This window comes from Sylvia atricapilla, chromosome 4 (genome assembly GCF_009819655.1).
Source record: "Sylvia atricapilla isolate bSylAtr1 chromosome 4, bSylAtr1.pri, whole genome shotgun sequence".
Lineage (NCBI taxonomy): Eukaryota > Metazoa > Chordata > Aves > Passeriformes > Sylviidae > Sylvia > Sylvia atricapilla.
In genome coordinates this window covers 32,477,277-32,493,809 of record NC_089143.1, presented here as the reverse complement: position 1 = coordinate 32,493,809, position 16,533 = coordinate 32,477,277, and the positions used below count along the sequence as shown (strand labels likewise).

Below are 16,533 nucleotides of genomic sequence, written 5' to 3'. Positions count from 1 at the left end.
AACTGTCCTGGCTGACATAAATCCTTCCAGATTCCTCTCCTGTTTTGGTTTATTTTTTTTTTCCAGGAACTGTTTGACTTTTGCAGATACAAAAAGAAAAAGAGAGAAAAAAATTGCTGCTTTTAACTCGCAAGATCAACCCAGTTAAATGTGAGGTGAAGAGCTTGGAATTGGTTCTTCTCTGTCCAGGAGGACATCCCTGGGTGGGACATCCCAGGACACCTGGAGGAGTCCCTTGGGGTTATTGTGTCTCACAGAGAGGTCCAAGCAGGACTCTTGGATCTGTAGTAATTCCCAGAAATCTAGGTAGTTAGGGGAGCACCTAAATCAAGATCTTCCTTCCCTGTGCTCCATGTGTGGATCCTTTTCCTTGTCCATCACCAACTTCGTGTGGGTGCTTCCAACCCCTCACCCCAAGGACACCGAATTCCTAGAGCAAATCGTCCTCCTCCAGTAAAACCAGTGACAAATCCTCTCCTGTTTTCACTTAGGCCATGATTTCCCCCTCCATGCCTTTCACAATCCAACAACAAACATCATGTTCCAATTCTTGGTGCCTGTTCTCTTTGGGAACGCTATTGTCCAAACCCCACGTCTTCCCAGGGGTTGGAATATTTCTTTCTCTTTCAGTATTCCTTTCCCACGAGGCGTAATTGAAACCTCCCCAAAATAAATTATTTGGGCTGTGCTTGTCTGTGGCTGCTGCTGCTGGAAGCTCCTTGGGGTTTTTGTAATCCCTAACAATTCCCTGCTGGATGGTGGAAGGGGCTGCTCCACCAGTGGTAGGGATGGGTTATGGATTTGGAAAAACTGGGAATTGCCACTGGTTTTCCATAGTTTTGTGTCTTTCATGGAAGTCCCCAGTAGGATTGGGTCTGACCACTGTTTTCTGATCCCACTGATTTGTTGTACCATTGATGCCTTGGGGAGGCTGAGCTGGAACAGAGACTGGACAGAGCCAGAGAAAAGAGCAGAGATTTATTGAAAAGCCTTTAGGATACACCTTGGGCAGGACAAGAGCCTGGCCAGGGCTGCACCCAAAATGGACCCAAAATAGTCACAAAATAGACCCAAAATGGTCACAAATGACACAAAATAGTCACAGAATGGCTGACCAGTCACGAGGTCTCACACTTTTATAAGTTTTGGTCCATTTGCACATTGGGGTTTAATTGTCCAATTCAGCTCCAGGCTGTGAGGTCCCATCCTTCTTGTCCCTCCCTCCAGCCACCCTTGTTTGTGCTTCTGGGGCTGAAAGTTGTCCTTGGTGTGCAGCAGGAAAAGGATTTGTTTTGTGTCCCTGCTGTGTGCAGAGCTGAGTGACACTGAGTGTGAGCTCAGAGCTGCACCCCTGGGCAGCACAGAGCCTGAAATACATGGAAGGTAAAACTTAAGGGATCACAATCCTCCAGGTGGTGGGACACAAGTCTGGCCAATCCTTGTCCCCCTTCCTGAGGAGCTGTGCTGTTCAGTCAGGGAAAAAGGAGCTTTTTGAAGGCAATTTCTCACCGGGTTTAGAAGTTCGAGGTGTGATTTCACACAAACCAAAGCTGGTTTGTGGAAGGTGTTGGGTCGAAGGTTGTTCATTCCAGGTACAAAAAACCCTGGTAAGAGGAAGATCAGACTGCAGTTGTGAGGATGAGGAGGGATAATGGAGCTTTTGGGAGCTGTTTTCACCTTGGATCCAAAAACATTCCCTCCTCCTTCCATGGAAAACCAGAGTGGGCACTCAGGGACATGACCCAGCTCATGGATGTGTCCCTCAGCAGGGTCCAGGGCAGGAATTCTGCTTCCAGATGGGAAAACACCAGATCTGACTGAATCCATGCTTTTCCATTCTTTGGGGACATAAAACTCATCACAAAAGCTTGGCTGTCACTGCTGTGGGGATCTGAGTGTCCCCAAAATCCCACCGCAAGGAGAACCTCACCTCACCTGGACCCAGCTAGGTGTGCTTGGAGAAACAAGGACTGAATTCCCTGATTTAGGCTTTTGTTGAAGGAAAGGTTTAGTTCTTTATGGAATGTTTCTCACCAAGGCTGGCAGCATCCCATCTGCTGGGATGGTGCTGGCAGAGGAAAAGTCCTCTCCAGTCCATCCTGGTGGAATCCAAATCCATCCAATCCCACCAAACCCATGGCAATGTTCTGCCTTGTCCTTAGGAGGAAATCTGGTGGTGGATCAGAGGGAAGGGTTTTTTTTCCTGGAATGGAATCACAGAACCACCCTGGTTAGGAGGGAAGGAATGGACAGAAGGAGCCCTGTCCCGTTCATCCCCAAAACCTCCAGCAGCGGGGTCTCCACTACATCCACGGGAAAGTTGTCCCAGTGGAGGATGGGTCTCCCTTCAAGGAATTTCTTCCTTGTATGGAGATCAAACCTTTCCTGTGGCACCTTGGAACCTTTTCTCCTGTTTTCTCCATGTGGCTCCTTGTGAAAAGAGATCCTCCTCCTTCCTCCTCCTTCCTCCTCCCTACTCTTTCCTCCTCCTCCTCCTCCAGGTAGCCACCCCTAAAGGACTGGAAAACCATGATGAGGGGATGTCTCTTACTCAGCCCAATCCCATCCCTTTTCCTGGGAAAACAGGTGCATTCCCATGGGAATTTCCTGCAGGTCAGGAGCTTTTGGTACAACTCCCTGGGCCAGATGGGGCAGTCACAGCCCCATCCCTGGACATGTCCAAGGCCAGCCTGGATGGAGCTTGGAGCCACCTGGGATAGTGCGAGGTGTCCCTGCCCGTGGGGTTGGATCTGGGTGGGCTTTGAGGTCCCTTCCCACCCAACCCATCCCACAATCCCATGATCATGACACAGGTGTGAGTGTGCAAACATCCGTGGTGGCTTTGATCTGGTGCCAGGAGCTCTGGCAGGGCTTGCACACTGTGTTTGGAATCAGTTTTGGGTTCGCATTCCAGTGCTCCTGGCTTGGCCCGGGAGGACTCAATCCAGATTCCGGGCTGTCGTCAGGACAGAACAAACTGTCCCTGCTCCCCGTCGCATCTGGAGGGCGATCCAGAGCCCAACCACAGCCTGGTTTCCTCCTGCAGGGACCTGCCAGCCACCCTCGCCCTGTGCCTGAGTGAAGGGCATAAAAATCTGTCTGCTCGGATAAAAAGGACGTTTTTGGAGAGTTTGAGGTGGTGACGTTGTGAGGGGGGTGAAAAGGAAGTGGTTTTGAGGTAGAACTGGTGGTTGGACTTGATAATGTGAAAGGTCTTTTCCAGTTTAAATGATTCCATGATTCTGTGAAATGGGGGAAAGGTTCTTCCTAGGGGAGGCTGGGACAGGGCTGAGAACTGGCTCCCAGTTTGGTTCTTTCATTCCAGCATTTCCTTCTCTCGAATTCTGTGCTTTGATTTGAATATAAGCTCGTGTGTGTGTATGTAACCAATTTTAGTGCTTTTTAATAGCTTTTTTTCTGGCATTTTTTTCAAACTATTCTCCAGCTCTCCTTTTTCATAAAGCTGTGCCTGCACCTCTCTCTGCTCCTGCTTAGGAATCCTGGGAAGCTGCAGGTCCCCAGCCCTGAGCACATCTGCATCTCCCTGATCTTACCCCGCTCCCATATCATCGTGGTGAAAGCTCCTCTTAATTTTTCCCTCCTCTTTTTTTCCCTTTCCCTCCTCTCCTTTCCCTTTCTCTCCTCTCCTTTTCCTTCCCTCCCCCCCACCCAGTGGATGTGCTGTCGAGTTTGATTTATGGCCTTGAAAGGGAGACTCCAGTTTAAAGAATTAATGGTATTTGCATATTTGATTTGGAAACTCCCCCGGCAGACCCGCAGCAGCCCCACGGCAGCACCGCGCACCGCCGGCTTTTTTTCCCTTTTTTTTTTTTTTTTTTTTTTTTTTTTTCTTTCCTCCTTTTCCCTCGTCCCGTTCAGATTTAGCAGCAGAGGTGAAAAGTTGAAGCAGTAAAACCAATAAAACCACATTTATGTGACAGATAAATCGCCTGGAGGCAGCTCTCCCTGAGCCTTCGGGCTTCCTCCTGCAGGACCTCTCTCCCCTCCGGAGCACGAACCCAGGAGTCGCCGGCAGCCGGGGCCAAAGGTGCCGGCCCCGGCCGTCCTCGGACCTGCCCAGCCAAAAAAAAGATGGATGTGGGCAAAGAGGTGGAAAATACACAGCCCATCTGTCACTGTCGGGAGCCACCCGGGGGTGGTCTGGATCTGGGAGAGCTCCAGGAAGGTCCTGGCTGAGGTGGGAGTCATGGAATCGGTGAGGTTGGAGAAGCCCTCAGAGATGGAGTCCAGCCTTTCTTCAGCACTGCCAAGGCCACTGCTGACCTGTGTCCCTGTATCCTATAGGTCCTACTAGGGATAGGGACTCCACCAGGCTGGACAGCCCTTTCCAGGAAGAAATTTTCCCAATGCCCACCTTGAGGACCTCCTAGCCAACTCCTAAATTCAGCCTAAGGTTTAGCCAGGAAAGGTTTCCATCTCTGCCTCCCCTATTTTTTTCCAACCTTTCGTGGAATAATTTGGAGGTTGGAAGGGGATTATCTGATCCAGCCTCCAAACACACAGAATGCCAGGATCACTGAGGTTGGAAAATCCCTCCAGGATCATCCAGTCCAAGCTGTGCCCGATACCCACCTTGGCACTGAGTGCCACATCCAGGAATTCCTTGGACACCTCCAGAGATGAGGACTCCGAACCTCCCTGGGCACTTCCAAGGCCTGAGCACCCTTTCCATGGGGAAATTCCTGCTGATGTCCACCCTGAGCCTCCCCTGGCCCAGCCTGAGGCCGTTCCCTCTCCTGCTGTCCCTGTTCCCTGGGAGCAGAGCCCGACCCCCCCGGCTGTCCCCTCCTGGCAGGGACTTGTGCAGAGCCACAGGGTCCCCCTGAGCCTCCTTCTCTCCAGGCTCAGCCCCTTTCCAGCTCCCTCAGGAATTCTCCAGCCCCTTCCCAGCTCCCTTCCCTTCCCTGGACATGCTCACATGCTCCAGCCCCAGGGTCTCTCTTGTTGGGAGAAGCCCAAAACTGCCCCAAGATTTGAGGGCCAGCACAGGGGACAAGGACATTGCCTGGGCCCTGCTGCCACCCCAGAGCTGGCACAGCCCAGGTGCCCTTGGCCTTCTTGGCCACCAGGGCACACCTGGGCTCCTGGAGCCCCTTCAGGCCCTGCCGGGGGCTGAGAGCTCTCTCTGGAGCCTTCCTTCTCCAGGGGAACATTCCCAGCTCTCCCAGCCTGGATCCAGAGAAGAGGGGCTCCAGCCTTGGGAGCAGCTCCATGTCCCTCTGAGCTCCTGCACTGCTCCTGAGCCTCTGCCAGAACAACTCCCAGTGTTTTCATTCCATCTTCTCCAAACCCCTTCCTAAATCCTCACCTTTTTTATTTCCTTCCCTCCTTCACCTCTTTCCTCCTGGCTCTTTATTCCCCCTCCCCAGCAGCATCTACCTGGTCCCGGGACACTCTGGCCACGCACTTTTCCATGGCAAGAACTCACTCAGGCTTTGTTTGGGATTTGCCTGAGGCACGTTCAGCCTCCTGGGGCCACCAGCAAGAGGCCTTTGGTGCATTGTGGGGGTTCCCTTTGAGCCTGTACAACCATGCAAGCCCTCCCAGCAGCCGCCAAAGCCCGCGGAAGCGTCCTGGCCCCGGCACTTGGGGCCTGAAAAGCGCCTGTGAAATCATATTTAAGGTTGTCTCTCTCCAAGGTGCCCCCTTGGAAGAAAAACCACAAAAAACCCTCTTGCCAACGACGTTCAGCTCTGGTTTGTAGTTCAACACAAAGGCCCCGCCGGACAAAGCCGAGCGGGACCCGGGCTGGAAAAGCCCTCTTAGGTCCCGGCTAATCCATCCCCCCCGCCAGCCCGGGGGATTGTTCCCGACGGCTTGTTTTCCTTGCCCTGACCTACATAGTCAAAAAGAATCTTGTTGCACATTTTTGTTTTGTATCTGGAGGTCTCGGAGGAGCTAAATCCCCCTTCTTGGCGGGGCAGGACGCGTTGTTAAACAGCGCCGGGGCCTCCAGGAAAACCATGGAGACGTGGGGACAATGAGGCCACTATGGGCCCGGCTTGGCTGCGGGATGCGCCCGGCCTCTCCCGGCTCCGGCGGTGGGCGCCGGGACGCGCCGAGCCGGCGATGAAGACGTCCACGCGCTTGGCAGCCCGTCCCCAAATAGAGCGGTCACAGCGGCGCTCCAAGACGGGATCCTTGGGAAAGGGCGGGGGGGGAAAGGCAGGAGCTCTTAATTAACCTGCACTTTGGAATGGGGCAGAGGTGAAGGTGGCATCCCAGGAATCCGTGCGCCGTGGGTGGGTGGAGGAGCCAAGTTCCTTGTTGAGGTGAGGAGGTCCACGTGTGGGGAGGGAGTTGGGAAAATACAGGTTATTTATATAAAATAAGGATGGGAATGGTGTGGGAAGAGGGCATTTAGGGAACCTGGACTGTGCCTTCATGAGTGGGTGGAGGAGCCAAGTCCTCGTTGAGGTGAGGAGATCCACGTGTGGAGAGAGCATTGTGAAAACTTGTTTTTTAATGTAAAATAAGGATGTAAATGGTGTGGGAAGAGGGCATTGGACTGTGCCATCATGGGTGGGTGGGGAAGCCAAGACCTTGTTGAGGTGAGGAGATCCACATGTAGGGAGGGCATTGGTAGCACCTGTTTTTTAAGGAAAACAAGGATAGAAACAGTGTGGGAAGAGGGCATTGGACTGTGCCTTCACGGGTGAGTGGAGAAGCCAAGTCCTCGCTGAGGTGAGGAGATCCACGTGTGGAGATGGCATTGGGAAAAACTGTTTTTTTAAGGAAAATAATGATAGGAATGGTGTGGGAAGTAGGCATTTAGGGAACCTGGTCTGTCGTTATCCCATCCCTCACCTGGCTGGGAGGAGCGGGGTCATTTGTGGGCACCAAGGGCTGCAGGTGGGAATTTTGGGCGGCCTGGAGTCCGGGGACGATCATGTGTGGCTGAGTTAATCCCTTTTCCTTCCCCTGCTGCCAAGGCCTGGTGGTTTCTCTCCCCAACGTCTGGAAAGCACCTGGGGACTCCCATCTCTGGGAGCTGCGCTCACCCAGAATAACCCCCCTGAGCTCCTCGGGGAGCTCTGGGCCTTGGAGACACTTCCAGAGCACTTGGAGGGCGTTGGGATGGACCAGGCAGGATGAGAAATCCATGGGGAATGCTTAGGATGACACTGGGGGTTGTTGGGAGAGAAGAAGTTTGTGGTGGCTTTGACCCCAGAAGTTTCCTCCTGCCATAGCTGAGAGCATCAGGGGTTTTTTGTCACTCACATCCTCGAGGTGTCCTAGACCTTAAATCCCCAAAAACAGGGATCACAGACCAGTAATGCTCAATGGCTAAATTAATTAAATTAATACAACCCTGCACTAATTCACGTTAAATATTCCTAAATTAACAATGAAGCACAGTCGAGTCAACGATTAAATGTTAACAGAATAATATTAAACAAATGAATAAAACCTGCATTCCTTTTTTATTATTATTTTTATGGATAACTCCACCTGGCCAGGACCTCTGCCAGCTTCCAGGGAAACACCTGCTCCCTTTTCCAGCTTTTTTCAAGCCCCGTTTGTTTTTCCTTTCCAGCTCCTGGATCTGTTCATCCAGTGGGATTGGTCGACGTATTTGGCCGACTACGGGCAGCCCACGTGCAAGTACCTTCGTGTGAACCCCACCACAGCCCTGATCCTGCTGGAAAAGTGAGTGTGGCTCCCGAATCCCGGAAGAATTCTCACCCCTGTCTCACTTTCGGAACTTGTTCCAACCCTGTGAGCAAAAGATCCCGGCCCTGGGTGGACAGAGAGAGTTCAGATAGAAAAAAATCCCGTTTTATCTCAGCGAGCTGAATCTCACGTTATCCAAATTCAATGGCTTGGATGCAAGTTCTTTCTTTTTATTGGCTCTTAAGCAGGGTTTTCCTTGTCCTACCAGAAAATTCGGCTGTAAAGATGAACCTCCAGCTCCAAAATCCTGTAAAGTGTGCTGGGCTGCAGGCAGGAGTGGCTATCCCCAATTTTTCAGTGTTCAGAGGGCGTTTGGGCAATGCCATGAACAGCTTTTGGTTGTGAAGTGATCAGGCAGTTAGACCATGTTGTTGTGGGTTCCCTTTCACCTGAGAATATTCTATTTTATCCCATTCTATTTCTGCATTTCTGTATTTCGGTATCTCTGTATTTCTGTATTTCTATTTATTTCTACACTTCCATTTCTGTATTTTGAATTTTATGTATTTCTGTATTTCTGATTATATTTATTTCTATCTTTATATTTATTTCTATGACTATTTATTATTTCTATTTATTTCTATAGTTCTATTTATTTCTAATTTTTATTTATTTCTATTTCTGTGTTTTTATTTCTATTTCTATATTTCTAAATTTCAATCTTTCTATGGTTCTAAATTTCAATCTTTCTATATTTCTCTGTTTCTATGTTTCTATATTTCTGTATTTCTATATTTCTATATTTCTGTATTTCTATATTTCTATATTTCTGTATTTCTATATTTCTGTATTTCTGTATTTCTGAATTTCTATATTTCTATTTCTGTTTTTATATTTCTGTATTCATTTCTACATTTCTACATTTCTACATTTCCACATTTCTATTTCTTCCTAAATTTCCGTATTCTCAACTCCATTTCCTCCCATTTTCACACATCCCTATCCTTCCATTCCCAATCCTTTCCACCCTCGTTCCTTTCCCATTCCCGTTTCTCCCACGGGGGGTTCCCGGAGATCCCCCAAATCCCTGTGGGGGTCAGGAGGAGCCTCTGGCTGGGGCCACCAGCACGAGCTCCCTCAATCCATCCTTTGAGGGCCCGTAGTTCATATGCCTCGCACGGCTCCATCCCAAATCCTGGAGCCGTGCCGGGAACAGCCGGCCGGGAACGCTGCGGCTCCAAGGAAAAAAGCGGGATTTGCTCCGCCTGTCACACCCCGCCCGGCGTGCCCGTGGTGGGTCTCCCAGATGATCTCTCCTGGTCCAGCTCCAAGCTGGCTTGGGAAGGATCCACTCTGCTCCTGCTCCCAGCAGACCTCCCAGGTCGTTTTCCAGCTGGTGGGATGGGGGGAATGAGCCAAGAAAAAAGTGGGATTTTGTAGTTTTCCGAGCAGGCCACAGGCGCTGCGGTGGTGGGTCCTGCACAGAGGAGAGGGCAGGAGGGAATCCTGGTGGAATCATGGAATGGTTTGGGTGGGAAGGGACCTTAAAGCCCATCCAGTTCCACACCTCTCACTATCCCAAGCTGCTCCAAGCCCTGTCCAGCCTGTCCTTGGACGCTTCCAGGGATCCAGAGGCTTTGAATGTTCTAGAAGAGTGACCCCAACCCTAAACTCATCACCTCCTCCTCGTGGACCAAAGAGAGAGACCCCACATCACCTCAAAGTGCTCCTCATGGTCAGATCCCATGGTTAATCCCACCAAACCCAGCTGCATCCCTGGAAGTGTCCAAGGCCAGGTCGGAGAGGGCTTGGAGCACTTTGGGAAAGCGGGAGGTGTCCATGGCAGGGAGTGCCACCAGATGGGCTTTAAAGGTCCTGAATTCCAACCTGGATTATTCTCCCAGTCCCTGATTCTGTGAGTGACCTTGGGGTGTTTGTGAGCTTTGGGGTTCCCTCTGTGCCCTCGTGGTCCAGGAAATCTCCAGCTCCTCTCCAGCAGAGGAGGAGAAGAACGGATGTCATGGCACATCGGGACACCAGGGAGGGACACGGGGACCAAACTGGGGCAGCTGCTGGTTTATAAGACTTTTATGTTATTTTTAAACTGGTGTTTTGTGGGTTGTGTTCTCCCTGGGTTATTCATGGATGTGGGTCAGGCATGGATGTGGAAATCCTGGGGGATGGTTGGATTTGGTGACCTTGGAGGGCTTTTCCAACTGGAATAATTCTATGATACACAGAGAATTTGTGTACCAGCATCCGAGATGTGAAAGTGAGAGGTTTATTCAGAGCTCACAGTAAAATGCTGAAATAAAGGGGCACCCAAATCCTGGGAGCTTGGCCACAAAGCATCAGGAAGAGCCGGGGAATGGGGGCAGGCAGTGAGCTGGGGTCACGGCAGAGGCTGGGGAGGTGGTGGGACAGCAGGAGAGCAGCTCCACACCCAGTGGTGTCAAAATGTCACCAAACCCCAGCCTGGCTCATTCCATAAAGTCACAAAATCATGGAATGGTATGGGTGGGAAGGAACCTTAAGGATCATCCCATTTCCACCCCATGTCATAGGCAAGGACACCTCCCACTGTCCCAGGTGATCCAGCCTGGCCTTGGACATTCTCAGGGATCCAGGGGCAGCCCCAGCAAATCTGGGAATTCCAGCCCAGCCCCTCCCCACCCTCCCAGACAGCAATTACTGCCCAAAATCCCAGCCCAACATCCCCTTTCCCAGTGGGAAGCCATTCCCTGTGTCCTGTCCCTCCAGGCCTTGTCCCCAGTCCATCTCCAGCTCTCCTGGAGCCTCTTCAGGGACTCTGAGGGTTCCCTGGATTTTTCCCTTCTCCAGGGGAACATTCCCAGCTCTCTCAGCCTGGCTCCAGAAGAGAGGGGCTCCCAAAATTCTGGAATGGGTTGGGTTGGAAGGAACCTTAAATCTCATCCCGTTCCCACCCTCTAGATACCTCCCACTATCCCAGGCTGCTGAAAAATCGGCTGGAAAGCAATCCCACGGAATCATAGAAAAGTTTGGAAAATAATTTTAAAAATTCTTTTAAGAATTTAAAAGAAAAGAATTTAAAGCCCATCCAACGCCACCCCATCCATGTTCAGGGACACCTCCCACCATCCCAGGTGGTTCCAAACCCCCGTGTCCACCCTGGCCTTGGGCACTGCCAGGGATCCTCTCCGAGGGGTCTCTCTGTCCCTCCCTGTGCCTCACTCCGGGCACATCCGCCGCCTCCCATCCCTGCGGGAATTCCGGCTGAGCCTGTAACCTGTTCTCCCGGTTATCTGTGTCCCTTATCAGCGCCGCGCCCCTCTCTCCCAGGATATCCCGGGTGTCAGTGTGCGCTCGCTCGGGCTTTTCACCCTCACCCTGCCCGGCCCCGATTGTCCCGCTCTCAATGGAGCCCGAAGCGCTGGAAATGCAAAGTGCCTCCGGAGCGGGGCCCTGCGACACCCGATCCCTCCCAAATGCACTAATTAGAGCTAAAAGAGGAGCTTTTACCCCGCTGCTTTCTTCCCCTGCCGGATTAATTGAGACAAAGCTCGGCTCTCTGCGAGGTGGTGTTTGTTGACAGGGGTGGGGACAGCGCCGAGCTCGCCTTTCCTTTCACTCCTAATCCTGGGACCGGCTTCCCAGCCCTCGGTGATCCCGGGGTTATAAATCTCTCTGCTCGGGGAAATAAAACTGGGGAGCTGCACAGCCCATCCCAAATACTGCTGGGTTTTCTGTCCTGTACCGTAATGAATTAATAATGGTTAATATATCTCTGCTTGCCACCTTCAAGTGGTATCTGGTCATTCCAGAAGCTCACAGACTTTTCCAGATCCACGTCTGTGGGTTTGTTACTGGTGCTCCCGGTTATCCCAAGGCTGTGCTTGGAGAAATAAAACTGGGGAGCTGCACAGCCCATCCCAAGTCCTGCCAGGTTATGTGTCCTGTAGGCAACTTAATTAATTAATAATATTTAATATCTCAATGTTTGCGCCTTCACATAGTGTCTGGAGATTCCAGTACCTCCCATCCTCCCCAAGTTTTACCTCTTTGGGTTTGTTGTGGGAGGTCCTAGTTATCCCAAGGCCCTACTTGGAGAAATAAAACTGGGAATCTGCACAGCCCAACCCAAATCCTGCAGGATTTTCTGTCCTGCATCTTAATTAATTAATAATATTTAATATCTCAGTGCTTGCATCTTCCTGTGGTGTCTGGAAATTCCAGCTGCTGCCAGACTTTTCCAGATCCACCTCTGTGGGTTTGTTACTGGTGCTCCCGGTTATCCCAAGGCTCTGCTTGGAGAAATAAAACTGGGGAGCTGCACAGCCCATCCCAAGTCCTGCCAGGTTATGTGTCCTGTGGGCAACTTAATTAATATTTAATATCTCCGTGCTTGCACCTTCACGTGGTATCCAGGGATTCCAGCAGCTCCCAGATACTCCCAGACTTTTCCAGATCCACCTCTGTGGGTTTGTTGTGGGATCAAGGCTCCAGCTGCAATCCTTTTCCATCCTGATCCGGAGTTTTATCCATCCAGCTCGTTCCCAGCCATCCAAACACATCCCAAGGTTTTCTTGCATGGGAATGTGAGCTGCATCCAGAACATTCCATGGGCCCCCAGCAGGTCCCATGGGATGGAGATGGCCCCAAAGGTGGAAAAGCTCTGAAATCCTGGTGTGTGGAACGGCTGGAGAGGGGCAGGAGGAGTTTTCCAAAGGTACAGGTCGACTTCCAGCACCTTTGATGTCCCTCTGGAACCTGGGAGAGCTCTCAGCTCACCTGGGGAAAGGCTTGGAGACCTCCTGGAGATTTTTGGAGTTCCAGGGGAGGATAATTATCCCTAAATCCACGATAGCAGGACCTGGAAAACTCCAAACTCGGTTTCCGGTTGGCACAATCACTCCCTGGTTCTCCTGGAGGAGCAGCTGCCAACCTAAAAAATACGGAAAACCAAACAAATCACAATTTTGGTGACTGGAAGTGCTCCAAGCTCTCCTGCTCCTGTTGGGAGAGCAGCTCCTTCTCTGGGCACTGGTAACCCCAGAAAATTCCCCTTTGGGATGAAGTTGTTACTCGGGATTCCAGTTCCAAGCCTGGTGTTTCTGGGAATGTTTCAGATTCCCTGTGGCTCTTTCCAGGAGATTGAAGCCTGGAAATCCTTGGATGTTTGTTTGTGTTCTCTGAGTTTGGAGAAGATTGGGTTGTGCCCAGTTGATCCTTGGGGTGATCCGGTGCCAGCTCCCCAGGGATCATCAGTGTCCCTGTCACTTCAACGCTTTCTTTAGGATCCCAAATCCAAAAACTGGGATTATGGGATGCATCCACACCCTTCATCCTCTGCCAGATCTGATTTACCCAGAACATCTTTGTACAAATTGGGATAATTTGGAAGAGGTTGGATTTGGGGAGGCTGTGCCTTCAGGAGCTGTGGGAATTTTGATCCTAGTGGGATTTTTTTCCCTTCCCAACACCTTTGGAGCATATCCCAAGCCCTGTTGCCCCAAAAATATGCATCTGGGAATGCAGGAGTGCATTCCCAGCTTTGCATGTGGGGTCCCATCTCACCTCCTGCTCTGCTAGGCTCTGGATTTGCAGACATCTCCTGGAGATGCGCCTTCCAAACAGCTGTATTCCTTCCTGGAATGGAAATCACTTTGTGCTCTATTCAATCTAAATTATATATGTTTATATAATTGATATTTTTTTATTCATTGGGAAAAATGGGATAGTGGATGATGGAAATGGATGGGATTTAAGGTCCCTTCCAACTCAAACATTCCGTGGTTCCTTGGAATATTTCCTAAAATTGAAATTCACAACTCCAGACCCTCCCAGCCTCACCTAAAGCTGCATCTCCTGCATGAAAGTTTTCAGTAAAAAGCCTTAATTCTGTGGATTCTGTGCTGATTTCTAAATTTCCTCCTCAAATTCCATCACTGCCGCAGAAGGCAACATGGGGACGGAGAAATCCCTGTTTTGAAGAGGGAGGATTTAAGATTTCCTACATTTGGGAATTAGGGAGAGACCTCAAAGAGGTGTTGATTGGGATTGGGGGAGTTTAAAGCCTGAAAAATGCCACAAAAATTGGTGTAGAGCCTGGAAATTCCATGTCTTCCTCTCTGACTACTGAACATTCCCAATCCCTGTTCCATAACCTGTTTGTGCTCTGTGCAGGATGCGGGACACCAGCAGGAAAAACAATGTTTTTTGCCCAATTCCAGAAAAACAAGCGGGAGTTGGGAGGACCCCAAAGTGGTGTTGATTGGCATTGGTGGTGTTTAAAGCAAAAATGCCGGGAAAAAATACCCCAAAAATTGGTGCAGAGGCTGGAAATTCCATGTCCTTGTCTTGGACCATTGGACATTCCCAGTCCCTGTTCCATAACCTGTTTATGCTCCGTGCAAAATGTGGGACACCAGCAGGAAAAACAGTGTCTTTGCCCAATTCCGGAAAAAAGAGCAGCAAAGTCTTGGAGGGGTTTAAAGCCTGAAAAATGACAAAAAAATTGGTGTAGAGGGTGGAAATTCCATGTCCTCCTCTCTGAGCACTGGCCATTCCCAATCCCTGTTCCATAACCTGTTTGTGCTCTGTGCAGGATGCGGGACACCAGCAGGAAAAACAACGTTTTCGCCCAGTTCCGGAAAAACGAGCGGGACAAGCAGAAGTTGATCGACACTGTGGCCAAGCAGCTCCGAGGCCTCATCAACAGCCACCACTCCTGAGGAGAGCCTCTGGAATCCCCTTTCCCGCAGCCTGGACTTCGGGAATCCCGTTCCGAAAGAAGATTTGTATTTTTTTATTCGCCTTGGAAAGTCTTCACCCTCCTCCCCCAGCGGCAAAATGCTCCTGGTGGAAAAATCCCAGGAAAAGAGGAGTCTCCTGGATAAACTCCTATTTTCAGGGGTTTAGGAAGGGGTGGGAATTTTTGGAGCCTGGGAGAAGTTCACACCTGGCTTGGGTTGTTTTTGTTTTGGTTTGGTTTGGGTTTTTTTTGGTCAAAGCCAAATTGAAGGGATCATCCTGCCTTCCTTTTTTAATTTATTCCCTCGGAAAACAGAGAAACCTGGGAAGGGCAGTTGGTTTGGGTTCTCTGGGCAGAGAGTCACCTTGAGTGTGTCCTGTGGTTTGGATTTAGGTAGGAACATGGGATTTCCCAGGTTTTTTTCCTTCTCTTTTCCCCCTCCATGGGCTAATTTCCACGTCAGTCTGCAAATCCCCGGAATTGCTTTCCCACGTGTTCCATAACCATCCTTGAGCTCCACTCCAGGACCTGCCAGGGGCTGTGGGATCATGGGAAGGGTTTGGAGTGTCCTCCTTGATTAGATTTGGGAAGGGACAGCTGAAGGATAATCTGGGAATGTGTCCTGGGGCACCACTCCAGGGCTGGGCTGCTGCTGGACACATCCGTGGATGGGGATCCAGAGGGGATGGATGCTCCACAGGGATGGGGAAAGGCACACTGGGATCTGCTCAGGAGGGGGTTTTCCCTCTCTTTCCCATTCTGGTGTCCCATTTTCCCTCTCCCCCTGATGATTCCATGGGGAAAACTTCTCTGGGTCCCCCTGTTTGGAGCTGGGCTGGTGGGAATCTCCTGGATACATCCATGGATGAGGATCCAGAGGGGATGGATGCTCCACAGGGATGGGAAAGAAGGCACACTGGGATCTCCTGGTGTCCAGGAGGGGGTTTTCCCCTCTTATTTCCCTGCTGCTGTCCCATCTTCCTGATGGTTCCATGGAGAAAACTTCCCTGGGTCCTCCTGGTTGGAGCTGGTGGGAATCTCCTGGAGGCCGTGGGAGATTCCCCATGGAGCAGAGCTGCTCCAAAGTGCCTGGTGGATAAAATTCCCCATATCCTGAAGGTCACCAAAAAATCCTCTGCTCAAACCAGGCGGCCCCCAATGGGATTTAATCCCAGAGTAGTGATTCTAGATTGGGATTTTTTTCCTTTCTCATCTTGTCACCCTTTTGCCTCTTAATTCCTCACATCATCCAGCCACATTCCCAAACTATAGAAGGGAATTCCAATCTTCTTGGTGGGAAGTGCTGCTCCTGTGCCCATTCCCAACCCTCTGGATGCACCAATCCAGAGGTTTTTACCTTCAGCAATATCTTTGGGGTTAGTTTTCACTTGGAGAAGGTTTGTCGTGGCTCGATCCCAAAATCAAATGGGAACACGGTCAGGAATGACCCCCTGGAGCTCTTGGGCCGTCCTAGCTACAGGGATCAAGGGATTCTTTTTGTTAATAAGAGGGAAATTTTGTAATTCCTTAGTTTTGGAGAGGGATTGGAGGTTCCTTGTGATAGGAGGGATATGGGAGAAGGATAGAGGGAAAAGCCATAGGTGAAGGAAAGTTTGGAGTCAGCGTGGCCAGAAAGGGATCAGCTTTGGAGACACCTCTGGAAGTGACCCAAAGGGAAAAGCGGTGGGAATTCTGGGAGTGGGATAGAGAAGGAGCAAAAACTCCGGGAATACAGGGAAGAGATTTTATGCTACCATCCCAAATTTCCATTTTGCCCTCCTATATTTCACTCCACGAGGCATTCCCACAAAAAATCCCCAGCACAGCCGAGGCAAGGCCTTGTTTCAGATGCTCCAGGCAGCTCCCACCCTTCCCAAATCTACACTGAGATTTGGGAATCCCAAATTCCTGTCTTCCCTGAGCTGTAATTCCAGGAGCAGCGACCTGGGATGGGTTTCCTCACTCCTCCAGAGAAAGCAGGATTGGGATGCTCCAAACCAGCTCCTGGAGCTCAGGATTTCCTGCTGGGAAAGTCAAATCCCGGCCAAGGGGGAGATTCAGGGAGTTCTTGATCCCGGGAGGTCAAGAGCCGGAACCGCAAGTCAGAGCCCAGGATGAAAAATGGGATTTTGGGACTCTGGTCCCAATTAACTTTTTGTTCTGAT

General features: G+C 50.7%; 1 protein-coding gene across 1 annotated transcript in view; it reads left to right on the top strand.

Annotated features, from left to right (window-relative positions):
• EXOC6B (exocyst complex component 6B) overlaps window positions 1–15,457 on the top strand; it is a 269,597-nt gene extending 254,140 nt beyond the window's left edge. Inside the window, exons 21-22 of the mRNA XM_066317540.1 lie at window positions 7,559–7,671; window positions 14,222–15,457. Of these exons, the coding sequence (XP_066173637.1) occupies window positions 7,559–7,671; window positions 14,222–14,348 (240 nt within the window). The 3' untranslated portion in view covers window positions 14,349–15,457. The remainder of the gene's footprint in view (window positions 1–7,558; window positions 7,672–14,221) is intronic.
• The last annotated feature ends 1,076 nt before the right edge of the window (window positions 15,458–16,533 follow it).